At 44.4% G+C, this 21,381-nt stretch overlaps 1 protein-coding gene across 3 annotated transcripts in view; it reads left to right on the top strand.

Annotated features, from left to right (window-relative positions):
* The window catches only part of MYO1C (myosin IC), a 59,385-nt gene that overhangs the window by 23,716 nt on the left and 14,288 nt on the right, over positions 1 to 21,381 (top strand). Inside the window, exons 1-12 of one of the 3 annotated variants that reach the window (XM_072882322.1) lie at positions 2,713 to 2,864; positions 12,169 to 12,324; positions 12,943 to 13,058; positions 16,457 to 16,655; positions 17,588 to 17,668; positions 18,438 to 18,617; positions 18,824 to 18,922; positions 19,152 to 19,265; positions 19,787 to 19,858; positions 20,140 to 20,259; positions 20,491 to 20,573; positions 21,275 to 21,380. In XM_072882322.1, coding sequence (XP_072738423.1) covers positions 2,847 to 2,864; positions 12,169 to 12,324; positions 12,943 to 13,058; positions 16,457 to 16,655; positions 17,588 to 17,668; positions 18,438 to 18,617; positions 18,824 to 18,922; positions 19,152 to 19,265; positions 19,787 to 19,858; positions 20,140 to 20,259; positions 20,491 to 20,573; positions 21,275 to 21,380 — 1,344 coding nt within the window. In that variant the 5' untranslated portion in view covers positions 2,713 to 2,846. Of the gene's footprint in view, positions 1 to 2,712; positions 2,865 to 10,952; positions 10,975 to 12,168; positions 12,325 to 12,942; positions 13,059 to 16,456; positions 16,656 to 17,587; positions 17,669 to 18,437; positions 18,618 to 18,823; positions 18,923 to 19,151; positions 19,266 to 19,786; positions 19,859 to 20,139; positions 20,260 to 20,490; positions 20,574 to 21,274; position 21,381 lie in introns of those variants that run through there. The other 2 variants (XM_072882321.1, XM_072882323.1) reach the window with 2 other exon arrangements.

Raw genomic sequence — 21,381 nt, 5'->3', positions numbered from 1 at the left:
AACCGCTGGCACATTCTTCCTGTGACGAATGACATCCACCACAGTGCAGGATCTCTGGGATCAATGCCTGGGTCAGAGCTAATTAGAGAGGAGTGCTGCACGGAACCACTGACAACATCTGCTACATTTCTTGGGTTTTAAATAGCCTCCTATCTGAGTAGTGGCCATGCACAGTCTTGTTTTACTTTAAAAAGCTTTAAAGTAAAGCAAGTAGCTTTTTTATTTCAATCTTTTTACTTTAAAGCTTGACTTTACCCTTTCTGTAATAGAATTTGAAAAGTATGCATTTTGGTAAGAAAAAAAAAACCCAAAAAATAACAACCCTCTTTAAGCAGAGCTGACTCCAGATAGTGGCAGTCATGAAATATCAGCAGTTGAGCTTGGGAATGATTTCATGGCTCTGCGTGTTTAATGGGTGGAGAACCTGCCTTTTGGTGCTGCAAAACTTGGGTGATGACTGCCACGAGGTACCACTTTAAATGGATTCCAACAACTGAGATGCTTGTTAAATGTTCGTTCTGGGCAGATAAGTAGTGTAGGGTTTAGTAGTGCTGCATGCTGCCTGGGGTCCTGCAGTCCTATCTGATCTGAGAATAATACACCTAAAAAGGCTCTTTGGCCCTTAGAGAAAGAGAATTGGTTTATTTCCGCTTTCTTCTGTATCCTATGATCATGAGAAAAGCCTTCGCCCCTTAAGAAAATAAAAATAATATCTTCCAAAAGAGTTTTATGATGACAAAAGGGCATTATTCAGTTTGCCGCCACTGTTCATCTCCCTATGGTAGTGAACTGGTGACGATAGCTGACATTGCGTGATAGTGAGTTCAGTGTGGTACCTAAATTTCAGAAGTATTTGAACAGATGCAAGAGAGAGTCTGCAGTAGTCTCTTTTCAGAAGATGATGCACAGCAGGAAAGATTATGTTCCCATTAATTTTGATAAGGTTCTTGTGGAAAATTAGGTGTTGTTTGGATCCGGCTGATGTTTGCTCAGTGCAGGTGTGGCCGCATGCATTTAGAGCAAATGACCTCTGAAAATTCAGCTGATGAGTTTGTAGTGTTAGACTAAGTTTGAGACCTCCTAACTGCAGGTGCAAGTTAGGTGTTTTGCTTTGTGTGTACGGGCAGGGCCTTGTACGCTGTGGATAAACCCACGTTTAGTTTGTAGCCATTTGCCATGCTCTTGGCTAATTGTAGAGTCCCATATTGCAGATCACTTGGAGAAGGGTCCGTTAGGAGGGTGGTATAAAGGAGAAACGGGTGGCAATATGCTTTGTGCAGATTGTCATTATCTGTGCTGGGAGACTTGCAGACAGAAACCCATCATCTTCGTTAGCTGCTATGAGTCAGATCAAATGGCTGACTAACTTTTTAGTCGCTCATGCTTGGAAATGGAAGGTCCTCTGGCTCGGGGCAGAAGTCCTCTCCTTCAGGGGTCTGCCTGGCCTCCTGTGCAGCTGCCAGACAGCAGCTTTGTATGTTCATAATGTGAACTACTTGTGACCTGACATACCTGAAGGGTGGTATACTTTGGCTGGGCCCTCTGCCAGGGCAATGTGCTATCTCTAACAGATCTATAGCTTTATTTGCTATACCTGTAATTCGTTTGAGGATGAACATATAGCTTAGACCATCGGGGAGCAAAATAATTAATAGAATCATAGAATAATTTTAGGTTGGAAGGGACCTGTGGAGATTTCTGGTCCAACCCCACTTCCAAGCAGGGCCAATTTAGATCAGGTTGCTCAGGCATTGTCTGGTTGAGTCTTAAATATCTCCAAGGATGGAGTTTCACAACTTCTTAGGGCCCCTGTTCCAGTATTTGACAACACTCATTGTGAAAAAAATTTCCCAATATCTCATTGGAATTTCCCTTCTTCCAGCTTGCGTCCATTGCCTCTCGTCCTTTCACTTTCCACCTAATGCTAGCAAAGGCTGCGTATACATTTTGATTTTTGTCAGAATGCCCTTATCTCTGGGTAGTGGTGGTTTTTCACACTCTTGGTGTAGCTATAGCCATTAATTTTTTTGTGTGAGACCAAACCCCGGTGGCCTCAGAGACAGCTTAAACGTGCTACTTCTGTTTACAAAGGCTGGAGACTAAGGGCAACAGTGGCTTGACTGTGTCCTACTAGGAAGGGTCTTACTTGGTCGTGCAGGTTATTTTGCGATGAGGACCTCGGAGACTTCCATATAGAGCGGGTGTTAGCCAATATGCTAAGTCCTTTGCAAGGGCAGACAAGGCAAACTGTCTTACCCCTGGACTCTCTGCGGTCCTTCGATTTGCTGAGAATGACTGCAAGCGTCCTTGTACGCCCAGGAGATTTTGCTGTGGTTGGGGTGAGTTGGGAGTGGGTTCAGGGAGCCCTCTTGATACTGCTGCTGTTGCAGTGCAAAAAACTTGCCGTAATGGAGCATACGGCGAGTTTCCTGTCCTGTTTGCTGTGGTTTTGCGTGTTGGGCTCTGCATCAGGTTTTCCAGTGCCTGTAATTACTTTTCTTTCCGTTTTTCCCTGTCATTGGGCAGCGGGGACTCCGCAGGCAGGCTGCAGGCAGAGGACAGCTGGCTTCTTTTCTCTTGGACTGCCTCTCATGATCGGTGCGCGTCGGTCTCTGCTCTTTGGGAGGGGAGGAGAGTTCCTCTCCCTCTCCTTGGAAAACGCCCTCTCCAGGATGTTCCAGTAGGAGCTGGTGGGAGGGAGGGAGTTCTGACTGCACCGAAAATGTCATGAAAAAAAAAAAAAAAAGGCAACTGACAGGAGAGAGAACTTGTCCTCAGATTCCTGCTTTTTGCAGCAGCTTAAACTAAGTCTCTGCAAGTGCTGCGGGAGTTGGCAGGAGGCAGAAATGAAGTTCAGAGGCGCGGTAAGATTTATTCAACTGTTTTGGTGGTTTTGCAGCTTTCAGATGTGTATCTACTCTGAGAAGAAGGGAGATAAATTTTCAAGGTTTCAGCAGGAAAGTGAAATGCTTCAGCCTGCTTTGCGAAAGACCCCTTCATTGGAAAGTTATGTGAAAGGGGTTGAAATAGGATAAAAAACCCAGGAGGTACACGTTTTGAGGAGGAAGCCAAGGTGGGAGTTGAGAAAGTGGGAAGAGAGGGGGAAAGCCGGGCGCTGCGTTAGGGGAGAAGAAAGGGTGGAGCTTTTGCTTGGGTGGAAGGGGCACGAGGGTGTGAATGTACCGTGCTGGTGCTGGGCTCTGCTTGGGTCCTTCCCAGGGACATGGGCTTCTTTCTCTGTGGCTACCACCCTAGGCAATGGCAGGAAATACCTGCTTAAGGACTCGTTGCCACTCGGTTCCTCCAGGATCTATTTACTTTAGCACAACTTTGTCCATGTTTTAGCAGCAACCAGAAAGCCTGGGTCTGCGTACTGCGTTGCAGGACAACCGCCGGGAGCTTAGGAAAATGAGTATGTGGCAAAAGATTGAAAAGACTAGGATTGTTACCTGGAAAAAGAGATGAGCAAGAGAGGAGGAAAAAAAAAATATACACGATAGTGCCACGGAGAAGGCAGATCGTGAGCTCCCTTTTTTTGTGTTGTAACATAGGAAGAGGGACATTCAGTTAAGTTACAAGTTGCCAAAGAGATGCAAAGATTATTTTCATACAGTGCATAATTGGGCCATGGAATTCACTGACACTGGAAGATGTTGAGGTCAAGAATGAGGGAATGTTGTAAAAAAGAGTGTATGTGGGCTTTTGTCTGGATAAGAATGTTGAAGGCTTTAATTGGTGAACTTAGCAAATTTAGGAAGAGAAGGCTTGAAAATGTCATGTCTGTAGATTTAAGCATTCTGAGTGTTGAAGAAGAGTTAGCATGGGACTGGAGTATCTCATACCTGCTCAATCTAGTGATCCTTGCATGTTTTCCTGAATAGTCTAGTGTTTACCACTGTCTGAGAAAGGGTCTTAGTGATGATGGGAAGCGGAGAGCTTCTGGAGGACCTACCTAGTCCCTCCCCGTGGCACTGCACTTGAAGGTGGAGCAGATAGTGCTCGAGAGGCTTGTGCTTGGATATCTATTGGCATGGAGGACTGTAGAAGCCAGCCAACCTCTGTACAGCAGTGGATATAGAGAAAGGGTTTTCGATGTGATGCATGTGAGCGTGATGAGCAGTGATGTTCTCTAGGGTGGTGCTTGATGTTCTCCGAGAGAACGTGTGGGTGTGGAGGTGCCCTTCACATGCCCTGGGAATGCACTGGAGTGCTTGTTCTGTTTGGAAAGTTTTACTATCTTTGAAAGACATAATGGTCTGAAATGATTGTGTGGGGCATGTGGAATCCAGCGGAGAAGGTGGGAACGTATGGTGTGGGGAAGGGCAGAGCGCTGCAAGAGTAACAGTGTGAGACCCGCAATATCGGTAGTGAGAGAGGCGAAAGGATGTGTGCGTTTCGAGAGGAATACCATAGCAGTTACGGCAGAACAGTGAATACGGGCGCAGGGTCAGCACCCCGTTGCTGCAACCTGGGAGGCAAGGGGAGCAAGTGCATGCCGTGATTCTCATCTGTAGGCCGGTGTTTGAGTTTCTGCTCCCCTCTCACCTGCTCGGTCTGATCTGGAAGTCAATGGCAAGGCTTACTGGGAAGGGCAGTGATCTGAGTGTCTGCGTTTTATGCCATCTGTTTGTCTTGTGAAGCCACTGTGGGATGCACAGGCCTGTGACCTGGGGTGACAGGTAGTCCTGCTGTGTATGCTGTGCTCAGCAACATCTTTTAACTAGCGACAGCTTTTGTCATCTGTTCAGGAGCAAAAATGTCAGCTCCCTAAATATAGAAATTCAGTGTATTTACTTTTCTAGCCTTGGTGATCTTGCTGGTATGCCTTGTTCATTTTTCTTACTGCTATTTTATATTTAGCTTGTTGATTGAAATATCAGCATCCCCTCTTAGGGCTAAACATTTTTCTTCTCCTTCAAATCAGTTCTTACAACTACTTTTTTCATTTCACTACTAGTTCCTTCTCTTTTTTCCTAACTTACTTCCTACCCCCCCAAAAAAAAGTAAAGTCTAGAAAATACAATTATGTTATAAACATTGAACAAATTATATTACCTGCTTGCCATGCAAATCTCCATGGCTTTGTTTGGTTTCTGGTCCATCATAATTTGCATTTCTAATTTACATTTGAGCTCCTTAGATATGGAGCTATTCTAAATGTTGCAAGTGTCAAACGTCATTGATTAATATGTTAAGAGTCATAAGTAATTGCAGCAACATCCACACCCTGCATTATTGTTTTTCAAAAGATTAAATTTTTGCTTTCACAGTTCTAACTCCCCACGATCTACATGCATTTAATAGATACTTAAAATAATGCACACAGTGTGATACGCTGCTCATTTCCCATTCCGCTTTGCACTTCAGGGTGGGAGTTAAATGGTTCTGTAGCTTGGAAAGTGAGAGAGGCAGAACTTTAACTTCTAGGCAATTTGCTAGTGGGGACATAGCAAATCTTTGTGAGAGCAGAATAAGCTTGCTTACCCTGTGTTTCTGATTATTTTATGTTTTAATGTATTCCGGTTTGTCCCTACTTAAAATATGGAACATTTCAAAATAAATTGTTTACAGAAATTAGTCAAGGCAGTGGCAATTCTCTCTCCTTAATATCATTTTTTGAATAGCGTATTCTATAGTTAAATCCATTCAACGTGTGGTTTAGGATCGGGAGGGAAGTATCAGAGAGGGAGAACCAGGTTCTGAGCATGGGCAAGTGCTCCGTGACTCCAGACATTCCTTTGGCAATATATTGCTCTAAAAAAAGCAAGAATAAAAACTGATTCTGCTATAGATGGTCTTTGACTGGAAGCTGCTGACATGCTAACTTTTTTTGCAAGTGGAAGTTGTTCCCTTTAACTCTGCTAGTCTGTGTCATCAGAGTTGTTATCTGGTTTTGATCCCGTTTGATCTGACAGTTCTGATTTTTCTCAAGTTGTCTGCTCAGAACAGCTTACCACCTTCTGGGAAATACTGCACTCTTCATTGGGCTTACATAATTAAAAGCAAAATAAAACATTTCATTTTGTTATTACATTTTTTCATTAAACAAGTCTAAGACATGAGATTTGGGTCGTATAAATTATTGTCTGAGCCCAGATGGCTTCAGAAAGCGCGGATAAATCCATGTGGTTGGGTGCAGAGGATTTTTACGTGAGATGCGGAGCCGCCTCTCAGGGAACCCTCTTTCCAACCCAGCCGTTGACTAACGGAGTTTTCTGTGTCCAAAATGTGCAGCTAACTTTCAGTGTGGCAAAAGGGAGGAGGATCCTAAGTGGCTGCACTTCAATCTGTCAGGGATTCGCTGGCAGGCGGCAAGTGCTTGACTAAGATCCCTTGGTCCAGGTCCACCTCAGTTGTTTTCATTATTGCTTTCTCCATGTAAAAGGAAAGAAGAGCTATCCCATTCTGCACCTCAGGAATTGAGGCCCGGGATAAAATAGTTGATTTTTGTCTGCTCTGCTGTCTAGCCCATGCCGTGTCCAAACCCCTTCCCAGGCTGTAGAGTGGAGTAGAAATCAGAGGATTTTTTTTTCTTCTTCTTCTTCTTCCTGCAGCTTTGGCGTGGCAGTGAAGAATGTCATACTATCCAGGAGACAAATGTGTTTTAACTGCCACCTCCCCGCAAGAAGTTCGTTCTTGGTTCAGACTTCTTATTGTCTTCCAGAATCTAATCTGAATTTCCCTTCCCACTCACATTTGGTTCTTGCCTGTTCTTCCGTTCCCGGCTTTGTAACTATTTCTGGAACCTGCAGATCAATCACCTTTCACTTGATACCAAGATAAAGGCGCCTGCCTCTTTCCATACGGCACCCGCTTCCTGCGGTCTTTTTAGTGCAAGTCTCCTGGTCTACTGAATGGATACTAGCTAATTTGTAAAAATGCATTGTCAGAGGAAAATATTAAAACATACATTTTGAGATGTTGAAGCAGAAATCTTGTTTCCGTCGTGTGACTTTTCTTTCTAAACCAGATTATTAGAAAGCTTCCCTGCTCGATGTAAGACCATTCACGTTGAGAGCTCCAGGTATTTTCACGTGCATCGCTCCTGGATGCTCCGGGAAGGAGTGAGAGTTGCCTGAGCTGCCAGGTGCTGCCTGTTCCCTCAGTGGTCAGCAGCACTTGTGTGTCTGGAATTGCTGTGCCAACGCTGACCATTCAGTTGCCCCTCTGGGAAAATCAAGGCTGGGAAATTTTGGTGTAAAAGACTCCTTCCTACACGCGTGTTGGGCTACGGGGTATTACACAGCCATAGACCAGCCGATGGACAAAGCCGTGGGGGAGTTCCTTGCTCAGTTCACACCATCCCCGAGCTCCTGTGCTCGTGGCAGAGTTGCCCTCCATCGTCTTTCACAAAAGAAAATTTCCCCGATGTGCTCAGAGTGACTGCGTGGCTCAAGTACTTTGGATTTTGTTGTGCAGAGCAAAAGGTCTTGGTTTTCATTTTTGAAGGTGTTTCAGATCTCCCAGTCTTAAGCAGAGGAAAGACTTTATCATACTTCAGCATTTAGCAGCTTTTAAAAGAAAAATATTTCTTTACACCTCCACAATAATGTGTCAGAGACTTACTAGTTCAGTTTAGGAAACTCTTTGGTGTAGTCTTGAGTGCTTTTGTACTCCCAGGAGTTGTTTGTGAAGGGTATTTTCTGGTCTTGTTGACTCTGTTGTATGAATACAAAGAAAGGCTGGAACCTCAGCCAACATAAACCTGGCTCTGCAGGCTGCCTTGAGCAGCACCAATTTACACCAGCTGAAAGTCTTTCCCAAAATTTAGTCACACGGAAGAAAAAGGCATGTGGAAGTAGCACGGCTTTGGTAATTGCACTGGCTTGGTCCCCACCATTCAGGAATGATGGCTTTTCCTTTCCTGGCAGCGAGCCACTGTTGTGCTAACGGCTCTGGAGAAGAGATTAAAAGCAAAGAGTGGGTTAAAATAGTGTGGGAATGAGTCCCTTGGAACTGTACCTCGGGGTGGGTTTGAGAAAGGCAGTGGCAAAAGCCAGCTTGTACTCTCTCAAGCAGGAGTGACCGTCGGGTCAGTGATTTTAGTAGGGATAAAAGGCCAGTTTGAGAGGAGGCACAGGCACTCCTAAGCCCACAGGCACCAAGATCAGATGGAGATGGCTCAGATTTTTGCAGTTCCCTGTTTGCAGCCTGTGCTGGGTGTGGCATTAGCACGGTCTATCCTACAACGGTTGGGATTCTTAGCCTGGTCCTCCTTTTGTTCCTGTAGGCAGGGTGAAGTCGCACATAGCTGAGCTAACCTACCTACGTGTTACTGTCAGAAGGGCACCTGTGCTTCCTTTCCCTTTGCCCTGGGCCTGACACTCGCCTTGATCCCATGGGAAGGCGATTCAGCTCACTGGATTGACGGAAAACTACCAGCTGCTTTTTTTCCTGGACTTTGTGTCTCTGATTTAGTGAGTTGCATTGGTTTGGCTTAGAGACAGGTAATTGCTTGCCTTAACCCATGGCAGGGAGGCAAAGTCCAAAGGAGGGGATGTGTTCAGAGTGGTGGCAGTGAGCCATTAGGCTGCACCTAACGTGGCGGTAGTTTCACAAGCACTTAAAAATGGCAGGAACTGGCCCTGCTGCTGAAATGTTTGCTCCGGCCCGTCTCCGCTGTGGTTCCCGATCTTGTGTCACCGTATCTGCCGGACATTGCGAGTGGTTATGTGTGGAACCACTGTGGGAAAATGACCGGGATTAAAATAATAATAATAATAATAATAATAATAATAATAATAATAATAATAATAATAATAATTAAAAAAAGAGTTAGTTTTAATCCATGTCAGATTTCCAGTCTAGCTTATTGCACAACTACTAGAGCCAGTGCAAGCCAAAGGGTTGCAGCTGCAGCGGGCAGGTGGGACGGCCCTTTCGCCTGTGTTCTCACCCTCAGAAGGGCTCGTCTACCACCGTGGTCTCTTAGCAGCTTCAAGGAAAACTGATTTTCACAAGGAAGGGTCTAATCAGACCCTCACAGCCTATCTTCTCCTAATTATCTGGAATACATACTCCCTGCCACAGGGCTTTCAGAGTTGTCCAAGCTGACCTCTTGCATAGCACAGAGCAGAGGATGTTGTAAATGAATTGTACGTCAGCCAGAGGCGTTTTGGCAGAGATAGATCTATCCACTGCCACGACGCTGAGGGAGCCCGTCCTGTCCATAGGCAAACTGCTTTAATGGTTAATTAGCTTCACTGTAACATATTTAACCCCCCAGACTGGGTTTTCTAGCATTAATTTACAGCCACCAGATTTGATGTCTGCCTGCTAACATAAAATCACAAACACTTCAGTTATTTTAATTTATTCAGTGCCTTACCATCACAGCATAGTTCAGTAGGAACATATGGTCATCATAGTGATTATTTTTTTTCTAAATAGTGTCTTCTTTCCCCACTTTCTTCCTTCTGCATTACTGTTCTGTTTCCATTTTGCAAAAAGGATTTCTTTTCACCTCCTTTTACATTGCATCTGTTGAAGTTATTTGCAGTCAAATAGTTAATGTTGACATTTTAAGCTGGTGGTAGGCTTGGACATAAGCAATAAAGCAAATGAGCAGTTGCTGGCACAGAGAAACGCATATTGCTGAGCTGTGGTTTATGAGTGACGTTTATATTTGCATTGAACTTAGGCTTGGGAGGGTACAACACTGTGATTAAAGTTTATATTCTGGAGAATCTGACTGCATCATGTCGACTAGGTAACCTGGTCGCATTTAATTATTGCTGAAAAGTTGCATTTAGGTTTGTTGGGTTTTTTTGAACTGACTGAAAATTTCAGGTGGTTATTTTGTTCTCACGGAGTGAGGTTGGAGTTGAATGAGAAGAAAAAAGCGTGGAGGAAACTGAAAGCTACTTAGCCTTAAATGCCTGTCCCAGAGGAGGTGGCTGAAGTGCAGTTTTCTGTGTTGTAAGTAGGATAGATTGCTTCTTCCTTAGGCTGGATGTGTACAGCTGGGATCAGTGTGTCCTGAGCTGAGGGAGTGGCTGATGAAAGAGCTGCTGAAACTGCTCAGTGACGTTTTCTGTGGAAGCCTTTAGGATTCTATAAACTTGGATTGACTCTGCGAGGGTGAAGTTTCTCCTCAGTCATTTTTGAGGCAGTTGGGTTTTAAAACTGTGTTCATAAATTTACCCACTTGAAAACTAGTTATTTTCTTTTGGTTTTGGCTTTGTTCCCATTAACCTTGTCCAAAACCTGCTCCAGGATTGCACTGCTCTGATAGAAGGATTTTAATTTCTAGGCAGAGTTTATTTGTATGTGATTTATCTCTCTCTCTTTTGCCAGTGTTGTCCTTTATCTTACCAACTCTCTTCTCCAAGGCTTATCCCTTTCCTCTTTGCCTTGGCACAGAGGGTAGAAGACAACAACAAAGCACTTTGCTGAAGGTGTAGGGGAATTGGCTTGGAAAGTTTTGGGCATTTTAAAAAGATTACTTATGACAGTACCTGCAGAATTCCTCCCAAACTGGATCTTTCAGAGCTTAGAAATCAGGCCTTCCAGACCATGAGACTAATTGGGAAAAAAAAAAATAATAAAAAGGGAAATTAAAATGATGTTTCTTTGTGGTGTTTGAGCCATTAGAGTGGATCTGGATTTGAGATTTCCTAGTAGGAAGTTGTAGGAACTAATTTTTCTTTCTGAAAGCTGCTGGTTTTATGCAATCACTTATGCCCAGGCACTGGGCTTGCGGGAAGGAAGCCAATTATAACTTGCAGAATTAGCCAAAACTGCATTTGTCAATGATTGGCAAGTCTAAACAACTGCAGACTGAGGGAATTTGCACCCGTTTGGGCCCAAATTTATACTTCATTGGGTCTTGCCTTTATGACTGCTTAACAAAACTTAAGCTAAATTTTCTTCTGACCAAGGTTGTTTTTATTTTTTTTCCCTGCACGCCATCAGTCCCTGTGCTCTGACCACTATTATATCTTGAGAAGGAGCAGAAAGGAACTACCTGACAACGTGAGTCAGCAAAAATCACCTACATCATTGTGCAGGGTTTTGGGGCTGGACGACAGTGTTGCAGCAGGGGTCCGGCATTCCTGGTTTGTAACACCAGTACAGGAGAGGGTGCCTGGGTATTGCTATTAGTGCATGAGCCCGTTTAGGAACAAGCTCCGGTGGCGTTTGTGCCAGTGATGGCAACATCCCAGAATATAACAACAGATTCTCTGAAATGCCTTAGTGCTTTAGGGAAATGATTTAGGAGAAGGGTGCTTGCTGTGAGGAGTTTGCAAAGTAAGAAGGATTTAAGAAGATGATAAGAAGATGCAGACTGATGTGAGGCAAATGGTTTAACACGTTGTATCTCCTGTCTCTGATTTCTGTAGTGTCTCTCGTCTTCTATGCTTCGTACATCGTCTGTCTGTCAGGTCTCATTGCCTTTAAGAGAAATTTTCCCTGCGAGTGGCGACTGAGTCACTTGGTGCACATTTCCTCTCCCCGTTTTAGTACGTGAGGTTGAGTGAAATAAGAAGTCAGCAGACCTGTGTTTTCCAAAGACGGTTGTGTCTGAGCCACGTCACATTGAAAATGTAACCTTTAAAAGAGGGTCAGGGAATAGAAGTTGCTTGATGCATGGGATAGATGTTAGTGTCACAGTAAATTCAGTGGCATGGGATGCAGAAGTGCCCATTTCTCATTAGTTCTGAATTTTCCCAGAACTTTCCCATTGGGTATCTTGCTAAAGCTTTTAAATTGGTCAGCAATAGGAAGCTGTTTGCTCATGAGATGAATCATCGTTAGTCATAAAAGATTCCTTACCTCGAAAAGACTTCCCGTCATGAAATGAGAGAGAAAAGTAGAGAGAACACTTTTCAGTCTCACTCCTGCTAAAGGATGCCTGGGAAAGGAAATCCAAGTTTTATTCTCTTTATGAAATGCGTGTTTGATTGATTGATTCCTTTAAAGAGATTGGAAATTTAGCAATAACTTTTCCCTAATGCTGGCTTGTCTTCCATCAAAGCAATTAGTATAAACCAATTGACGAAGTGTTAGTATACCTTGACTAGCGTTTTCAACAGTAGTGGGGTTATTCTAATATCCTCTCCCGTTTTTAGGTTGTCCATGGGTAATTGTGGTTAATCGTTCTTGTGGACTCAGTGAGCTGCATACAAAACCACAGACATCCCAACCTTCCTCTGCTTTTGGTTGCAGGGAGCGGGGACTAACGGCATTCGGCTGACCATGGAGAGCGCTCTGACGGCCCGCGACCGGGTCGGGGTGCAGGATTTTGTCCTGCTTGAGAACTTCACCAGCGAAGCAGCGTTTATTGAAAATCTGCGTAAGCGCTTCAAGGAGAATCTGATCTATGTGAGTAGCAAAGTGACAGGAGCCAAAGTGTTCACCAGTGACCTGAATTTGGGTGTTTGCTACAGAAGACGTACCGTAGCTTTGCTCTGCAGTTGGACTTGGAGATGGTGGTATCAGCTTCGACAAACCATGGTTGCTTGTGTCAGAACTAGTCTGGGACACGGTCATGTTAACAGATGCAGGGACTCGTTGCAGTGCTCCATTTGAGGTCTGCTGGCATTTACAGGTCTTGCCAGCACTGAAAATCTTAACTCGCACCACATTCTTCCATTTCATGAATTCACTCTGTGGTGGGCTTTCAGCAACCCCAGGTTTGAACTTGATCCCAAATGGTACATCAGAAATAATCCAGTGTTCTTGCTTGTTAAAACGGTTTGTAGGTGCTGTTTTTACAGCAAGGATAACATGTCTAGCATAACTCCTGCAAAGTCATTCTCACTGCACTAAGAAGTCGCTTCTGCAGCACCCTTGGCCTCTTTGGAAGCCCTCAGCAGCACCCCGGTGCACCGCTGCAGGCAGCCCTTGTCAACAGCACGCAGCCTTCAGAGCAGTCTGGGCTCTCAGAGAATCCGCTGCCAGACCTTCTGTAACCTCTCTGCTTTGTGTTCTCTTTTTCAGACATACATTGGCTCAGTTCTGGTGTCTGTTAATCCGTACAAGGAACTGGAAATCTACAGTAAACAGAACATGGAGCGATACCGTGGTGTCAGCTTCTATGAAGTTTCTCCTCACCTGTGAGTGGCCTGTGGGTAAACAGTGCAGTTTGTGCCGTTCCCACACAGGCATGTGCAGTAATGACACGTGAAAACAAGCAAATAGGACTGCTCCTTGTCCCAGACGCGGCGCTAAAAATCATAGGGATATAAAGGATCCTTCGGAGGGTGTGGTGTACGGCTCCTTCTATTCCTGTTCCTCTCTCCAAAGAGGCTGAGTTGCCTTTGCAAGAGCAGTATTTGGAAAGGGAGTCGGTTCCTTCCTGGCTGGAGGAGCAGCGCTGCTTACCCAGCGCTGGCAGGACAGGAGTTCATTGTTCCAGGGTTACTTGGGGTCTGCGTGGCCGGGCGGTGAGTTTCCCCGGCTGCTCCGTCGCTCCTTCAGCGCAGGGCTGACTGGGGGAAGCAGTGGGTCTGTCTGTGCGGTGGTTTCTTCCCTACCTCTGCTGTTACTGCCTGACCAATATTTATCTGGTATTTCCCTTGTTGCTAAGATACCGTCAGCCTGTTGGAACAAGGAATGTATTTATTTACATGGTCTGGCCTGGTGAGCATTCCCAATTTCCCAATTTAAAAAAAAAAAAAAGTTTGAGGTTGAAAGTTATTTTTGAAAGCATTTAAATTTTTTTGTCAGACTGAAAGAGAAAGATGACTGAGAGCTGAGGCCATTTGGCTCCAAAATGCTTTCTTTTGGGGCCAAGGGCCAAATTCTGAGCACCTCTTGAAGGTTTTTTGTGGTGGTTTTTTTATTTTTTTATTTTTTTTAAGAGGTCTTGGCAGAGCGAGTGATATTATTTTTGAGCAAACTATTTGGATTGTTTCTTATTACTGGCACATAGCCCAGGAGAGTAAGCAAAACAGAATGCGCTGCAAGCACAGAGGAGGAGAGAACACCATTATTTGGGAAAGTCTGAACACTTGAAGTCATATTTGTTTATGATAAAAATGTGATTTTTATAGTGTTTCAGCTTCTTGTGTGGACTTACATGGGGGACGATCAAACCTGAAAAACCCCGCATTCAAACCTGCTAAGTTCTGCCCTTGATCTAGATGTGTCAGTACATCATGTCCATGTGCCGGTGCCCCGAATAAGAGATCTGCCCCCAGAACGTACCTGCCGGTGGCTTAAATCAGCACCAGGCGGCTCCTGGTGAAGCAGCCGAGAGGGTGCAGAGGTAGCAGCTCCGGCCGCAGGCTGGCCAGCCTCACCCCCAGCCGTCACTCCGCTGTCAGCTCTTACTTGCAAATTGTTGTGGGGTTACCTTCAGTCCTGCCTTCCAGGCAGAGACCTGGCCTGGATGCAGCCACTTGCGCCTCTGATCTGGGCACTCTCAAGGGCTTCTTTGTCCTTAGGTGAGAACTTTGTGACTCTGGAAAATCGTTGGGATTGTGGCCACCTTTGTATTTGTGCGCAGGAGGTACGGGACCGAGCGTGGTGGCAATGCCTATGTGTAACATGCAGTGCTAAGCTGCTCTGCTTTAATTCCTGTATGTGCTACACAGAGTGACTGAAATCACAAAGTAGCTGATGATTTCTTAGGCTGTTCTCTTTGTTGTTTTAACTAGTCCTGTAAGGAGTTGTAAAGTGTGCGGCTCATAAGTAAACCCTTGAGAGCTGCGGTACTGAATACCAGTGCTGCTCCAACTGAGAAAACAGTATTTTTTTATGAACTGTTTTTATCATTCCATTAAAAAACATTACATTATTTGATTATTTATGCATCTTAAAATATTCTGAGGAGCACTGAAATGCTTGGTAATGTAGTACTCTGTGCTTCTCCTTTTACAGTATTTCAGGTGTCTTTTTTCCTCTTTCTCATATTCTAAACTGATTCTAGAAAGCCAAAATACTTCAATATTGCTATTCCAGTGTCAGAATTAGTTTAAGGCTAGGCCTGAGCGCTGGATGCTCTGGGAAGTGCGTCACACATAGTCATTCAAAGGAGAAAAGTTATCCCTATGGGCTTGAAACACAGCATACTTCCCAGAGTGATCTGTCACATCCTGTCCTATTTATAGCCTGCCAGGGGGTTCAGAGACGGTGACTACAAATGAGACCATAAACATCTTTAAGTAAAGTGATTCTGTATGTGGTATGCATGACTGCTAGCTTTCTGCTTGAACTTACAGTACTATAAAATCACCCAATAAAGGCACGCAGTCTAGAGGCAGTTCTTAAAATTTAAATTAAATTTACATTTATTCAGCTGTTTTCAAAATACTCCAGAGACAGAATGTGGATAGGAAGGGAAGGACTTGATGACTTTAGTGGGGTAAGTGTGCAGTTGTGTTGCTAGGTAGCTCATTGGTGTTGCCTTAGCACCAAGTATTAATAGACTTGAGAAGGCCGCGACTGTTATTTTGGTGTGATTATTTCTAATTAATTTCACAGCATGAGAGTTTAAAAAAAAAAAAAAAAAGCCAAGCCACTAAAAGGTTGTCAAGCGTATGAAGACAGGATATCTGCTTGAGCACCATGTGTGAAACAGCTGAAAATATTGTTATGGAGGTCGCCCTATACGAGTGCATTTTGAAGGGCTCACGCTCCTCTTTTCTCTTACCCTCTTCCATTGCGTCTACCTGGTCCTTCTTTTCCTCTCTCCCTCTGTAAGCAGTTGCCAGCATTGTCGGGCTCATCCTCCTGCTCTCTGGTGGTGTAAAAGTGCGTGTGATTCTCGGTGTAAGATCCTGCGGGCAGGAAAAGAGAAGAGAGAGAAAAAGCAGCGAAGGAAGAAGCAGGGCTCCAGAGCCAGCAGCGATAAACCCTGGCTGTATGCAGGCAGGAGGAACCGTCTGGTATTTTGGGGAGCGTTTGGCCCAAGTGGGATGGTAGCTGAAGTAGCCTGCAGGATGCTTATCAGTCTGTGCTGGTTTATCCCATTCTTTCTACATCCAAGAGAGGCTGCGAGAGGTTGGGCTGTTCTGGTGCCACGTTATAGGAGCCACCCAGATAGCAGAGTGCAGTTGTGACCTTCTGAGTGTGTCATCACTTAAAAGATAAGCTAGAATAAAGATCGATGGAAAACAAGATGTTTCCCGAATGTAAAGCTTTTTTTGTCCTCTGGGACCAATGTTGAGAGATCATGTATATTTAGAAAAGAAAGTTTATCTGCACCATTTAGTCTTCTACAGAAAGTCTTCTGAGTCAGAGTCAAAAGAACAGTTTTTAAAGGAATTTCATAGGTTAGAAACTCGGCCCAGTGGTTAAGATGTGTATAGAGATGTCAGAAAGTGTTCACAGCAATCTCCTGTCTCATCACCAGCGTGCAGAAGCAATACGCTCTTGCCCATCCTGTGGACACAGACTTCTTTTTGAGGTGTCTCTGCTAGGAGTTCGCGGTGCGGGATAGTCTTAGCTGAGGAGCCTGTGCCCTTTGCGTGTGGAAACAAACTAATGCCTGGTTGTCACTGTCCCTTAGCTACGCTATTGCAGACAATTCATACCGCTCCCTGCGCACGGAGAGGAAGGATCAGTGTATTCTGATCTCTGGGGAGAGCGGGGCTGGCAAAACCGAGGCCACCAAGAAGATCCTGCAGTACTACGCCGTGACCTGTCCGGCCAGTCAGCAGGTCGAAACCGTGAAGGACCGCCTGTTACAGTCCAATCCCGTCCTGGAGGTAACTCTGGAGCCTGCAGCGTGGAAACTTGACATTGAGTCATAGCAGCAGCACTCACATTTTCCAGCTGAGGGGGTGGGGGCAGCTGGACCCCGCTGGGCACGGCTGAGCTGTCTGTGCAGAGCGGATAGTGTATCCTGGGAACGCTGGTTCACGGCATGCGGATTGTTTGCACTGCACACAGGGGAATCCCAGTCTGCTTCCCAGCCAAAGAAATGGCCATCTGCTGCTGAACTCGCTTGGCCCTTTCCAGTCCACCAGGAGCAATCCTGGAGTGGCCAGGCTGCGGGGAGAGGGAGGCAATTTGGCGTGGGAAGAGTCCTGGTGCGCTGCATAAGTTTGCAAAGCCAGGAGTGGCGGACGCATCCGCTGTGGGCAGCGTTGCCCTCTGATAAATGCACTCGTGGGTGCATTTTCTAGTGCTGTGGTGTCCTCTAGTGTCCAGTCCTGAGCTGTCTTTGTAGTTCCCTTGATATTTCCGCTCCGTACTCAAATGTGTGCTGCGTGCAGGGGAAAGGTGTGCTCCCCATGGGAGGGGAAAGCCTCCCCATGGCAGGCCTAGGCCTGTTAGGATAGTGCCCGCTGTGAGCGGAGCTGCGGGTGACTGTCAGCAAATAGCTGTGATGAAAGAGGAAGCTTTGAAAAGACTGTCAGACATGACATATGTTGTCAGCAGTGAACTGGCATTAAAATAAGCTTGCCGGGGGGATGGAATTGTTTTCAGAGGCATGCTCCATCTGCAGTGCTTGCGCTGGGTATAAAGATCAGCATTAGAATTTGGGTAGCAATCTGTTTCCCTTTTGGTTTCCCTTGCAAACAGGAAAAACCGAGGCTTTAATGGCTGTAAATAAACAATGGGCAGCTTCACCAAAGTGTTTATAAATAATCTTATTTGATATTTATTTATTTTTCTCTAATCGTTTTCATTTCAGGCCTTTGGAAATGCAAAAACCCTGCGGAATGACAACTCCAGCCGATTTGGGAAATACATGGATGTGCAGTTTGATTACAGGGTAACTTAAAATCTGTTGTATACTTCAGAACTGGTCCCGGTCATAGCAGGTCTCTTGTTGCCTCTGCTTTCTTGTACTGATGTGTGCGTGGAGCGATTATTTTGCACTCCCTTGACGACGGGGTAAGCAGAGTCTGTGGTAGCAAACTTTGGTTCCAGAGTACACACTTTCCTTTTTTTCTTCCCTCATTTCTCTATATAAGGAGACAGTGAGATTAAATCCTCTTATTTCTAGGGTATATGTGCACCATGCAAATAGATACTCCCAAACTAAATCCACGTAAGCCAGCTGTGATCTGAAGATAATCTCTGTCCCGTGTAACTTTGCGTAGTGTTTGTTTCGATTCCAGATTGCCCCACGCTATGAAGAACATAGTGCAAGAACTGAGTAGCTCAGCATACTGCAGTTGCTTAAACGCCTCAGTATGTAATCCCTCCACACTCACAGTTTTGTTGCTTTTCCTTTGTGCTGAATTCCTTCTGAGAAGGAATTTTACACAAGTCAAGATCCCATGCAGTATGTGCGGTAGCCACGATCTGCATAATGGCGTGTTATTTCCATTTGATAGCTCATTTTGCATACACTTCAAAACTCAAATTGCCACTATGTTTTAGCTGAAATAGAGATTTTGATACAGAATGACAGATAATTTTCCGTCTTTTTGTAGGCTATCATTTTGTATCCTGTTTGTCTTTGAATAGACCACCAAGAAGCAGAAATATTTTCCTCTATGCTGATGAACTATTTGAATGTGTCTGGTTTGATTTAGGGGGCTCCTGTTGGGGGCCACATCTTGAACTACCTCCTGGAGAAATCCCGAGTTGTGCACCAGAATCATGGAGAGAGGAACTTCCACATTTTCTACCAGCTGCTAGAAGGAGGGGAAGAGGACTTACTGCGAAGGCTGGGCCTCGAAAAGAGCCCACAACAGTATCACTATTTAGTAAAGGTGTGCATTAACTAGTGATTCTTATAATATTGTTATATTATAGGACCGATATATTCTCAGCCAACTTTGTAGTTTCCTTCCCTCGCTTCAAAAATAATAACACTGAGATGACTGCTATAAAAAGAAATACATGGCAGAAGCGCACTGAGCATGAGTAATATCCTTTACAATTATTTACTTTTTTATATCAAACTGTGTCTTTTTAGGGTCACTGTGCCAGGGTCAGCTCCATAAATGATAAAAATGATTGGAAGATTGTGCGAAGAGCCCTGTCCGTTATAAGCTTCAATGACAACGAGGTGGAGGTAAGACATGTTTGACAGCGCAGCTGATTTTCCTACTCTTAAGGAATTTTTCTGCTTTGGTTTATTTCTGACCAAAGGCAGCCTTCAGAATGAATGTATTCTCTGCAAAAATCCTGAAAAAAATACAAAATGTTCTTGTAAAATGTTAATTAACACAAAAATCTCACTGCCTTTTCTCATTGTGCATTCATTTCATCATCTTGATTTCTGACTGTTGCTTCCATCCTAGGATTTGCTGAGCATTGTGGCTAGCGTTCTGCATCTGGGGAATGTGCAGTTTGCTGCTGATGAGCAAGGAAACGCTCAGGTCACTACAGAAAATCAGATTAAATACCTGGCTAGGGTGAGTATCACCAGTTAGAGATATATTTACATTAAAGATGAATTAGAGAGGTTTCCTTATTCTGAACCTGGTACCATTGTATTGTTTTGGAATACAGTTTAGAAGTTGTCATAAATTTACTTTTATTTGACCTAAATAAAATGCAGATGTTAACATCAAAACCCTTTAACTGACAACTTCTCTATTTACCATTTGATGCACCCCTCACTTGCGGTTTTTGCCTTCAGGCAGTGGGATAGGAATAGATCTACTCCGGAGAAGAGTTTTAAAGGAAGAAGAACCGTGGTGGCTTTGTTTAGTCAGTTCTTTGTGCCAGAACAATCAAGGCAATTTATTTGTTAGGTCATGTCGCTGGCAGAAAGGGGGTGGCATGCGGGAGGAAAGGGAAGGACTGATGCTGCAAAAAGTCTTGCAGTTGTGAATGGGAAATGAAGAGTTGTTCCACAGGACTGTGATTTTGGGGACTAGAACTGATAAACTGAACATACTGCTTCATAAATTAATATTCTACTGCTTTGCAGCTTCTAGCAGTGGAGGGCTCTGTTCTTCGAGATGCATTGATCCACAAGAAGATCATAGCAAAAGGGGAAGAGGTAAGAACACGAACTGGGGATCTGTGAGGCACATGGAATTAAATCAAGCTAGTGATACACCGTCAGCTCTTACCAGAACTAAACAGTTCACTTCCCGCTGGTCAAAGGAGGTTGTCAGTGCAAGGGTCCCCTGGCCTTCCGGTGACTTGCTGGGAGACAGTGATGTGAGCTGAGCCCAGACAGGATGCCATTAAGTGGCTGTTTACTAACAGTGAACTAGGGAAACTCAATCTCTCAGTGGAACGGCTGTTGAATGGCTTTTTTTCTCCTTCTGCGTGCAGCTAATCAGTCCTCTGAACCTGGAGCAGGCAGCCTACGCAAGGGATGCGCTTGCTAAGGCAATATACGGACGCACTTTCTCCTGGCTGGTGAACAAGGTTAACAAGTCTCTTGCTTACAAGGTAAAGGAACTTTTTGTTTGTTGATATCCAACCAAGCGTGAAAGGAAGTTTCAAACCTTTTAGCTGCAAAGCAGAGAAATGGTAAGGTCCATGCCGTACAGTGATTTCTAAATTAATTTGTTTTCCATTAAGAAGAGGGTAAGGAGTAAATGCTGTATCTAAATGGGTAGGATCCAGTGATGCATCGTAGCTGTGAGTACATATCAACATTTATTTTTTGCCCTATTGCAGGAAGGAGAGTTTCCGGGCTGGAGAAGTACAACAGTTCTAGGATTGCTTGATATCTATGGATTTGAGGTTTTCCAGCACAACAGGTTTGTTTCAATCGATGTTTCTGAGTTTTGAGTAAACTCTGCATGACTTCATTCATTATAGTGTTTTCTCTCCGTTGTGAAATAAGACATTATTCCATCTCTGGTTCTCGATGAGTAAAAGAGAAAGAGATTATGTTTAAACTTCAGGAAATCAGTTGCATAACTGATAATCACAGGGCTTCTAACACTTGGGGCATCCAGCTAATACTTAGCATTTACAGCTGTTAATGTTCCTGGTATTTTAATATGCCACTTTTTGGGCCATATTCATGTGATACCTTGAACGATGCCTTTGTCCAGCTCTCTGGGACAGTGGCGGCTGTTGTTCTGGCATCTTTCCATGGTGGTGTGAATGGGAAAAAACCAGCTATAAAACAGTGTATGTCAGGGTCTGGAACCTGACTCTGGCAGATAGCAATGAACTGAGACTCTCAAATTTGCGGTGTTATTGGGCCCTTCTTAAAAGTTTTTGTGTTCCTCTGTGTTCCACCCTTTGTGTCTGTTTTTCCCTCCTCCTGGAACTCTTCCTTGAGATTCACTACACTTACTAAACTTATACCTTCCATAAATAAACATTTCACTAGATCTCTTCTATTTCTCTTGATTTACACAGAGATACATTCATGCTGCTGCCCACTGATTATAGCTTCTTTTACTTGTGGTACGGCGTTAGTGATTATTTTTCTGATTTTTGTTTGCAGCTTTGAGCAATTTTGTATTAATTATTGTAATGAAAAATTGCAGCAGCTCTTCATAGAGCTCACATTAAAGTCAGAACAAGAGGAATACGAGTCAGAAGGCATAGCGG

Source organism: Ciconia boyciana, chromosome 17, assembly GCF_034638445.1.
Source record: "Ciconia boyciana chromosome 17, ASM3463844v1, whole genome shotgun sequence".
In the NCBI taxonomy this organism is placed as follows: domain Eukaryota; kingdom Metazoa; phylum Chordata; class Aves; order Ciconiiformes; family Ciconiidae; genus Ciconia; species Ciconia boyciana.
This window is presented reverse-complemented; position numbering and strand designations above follow the sequence as displayed.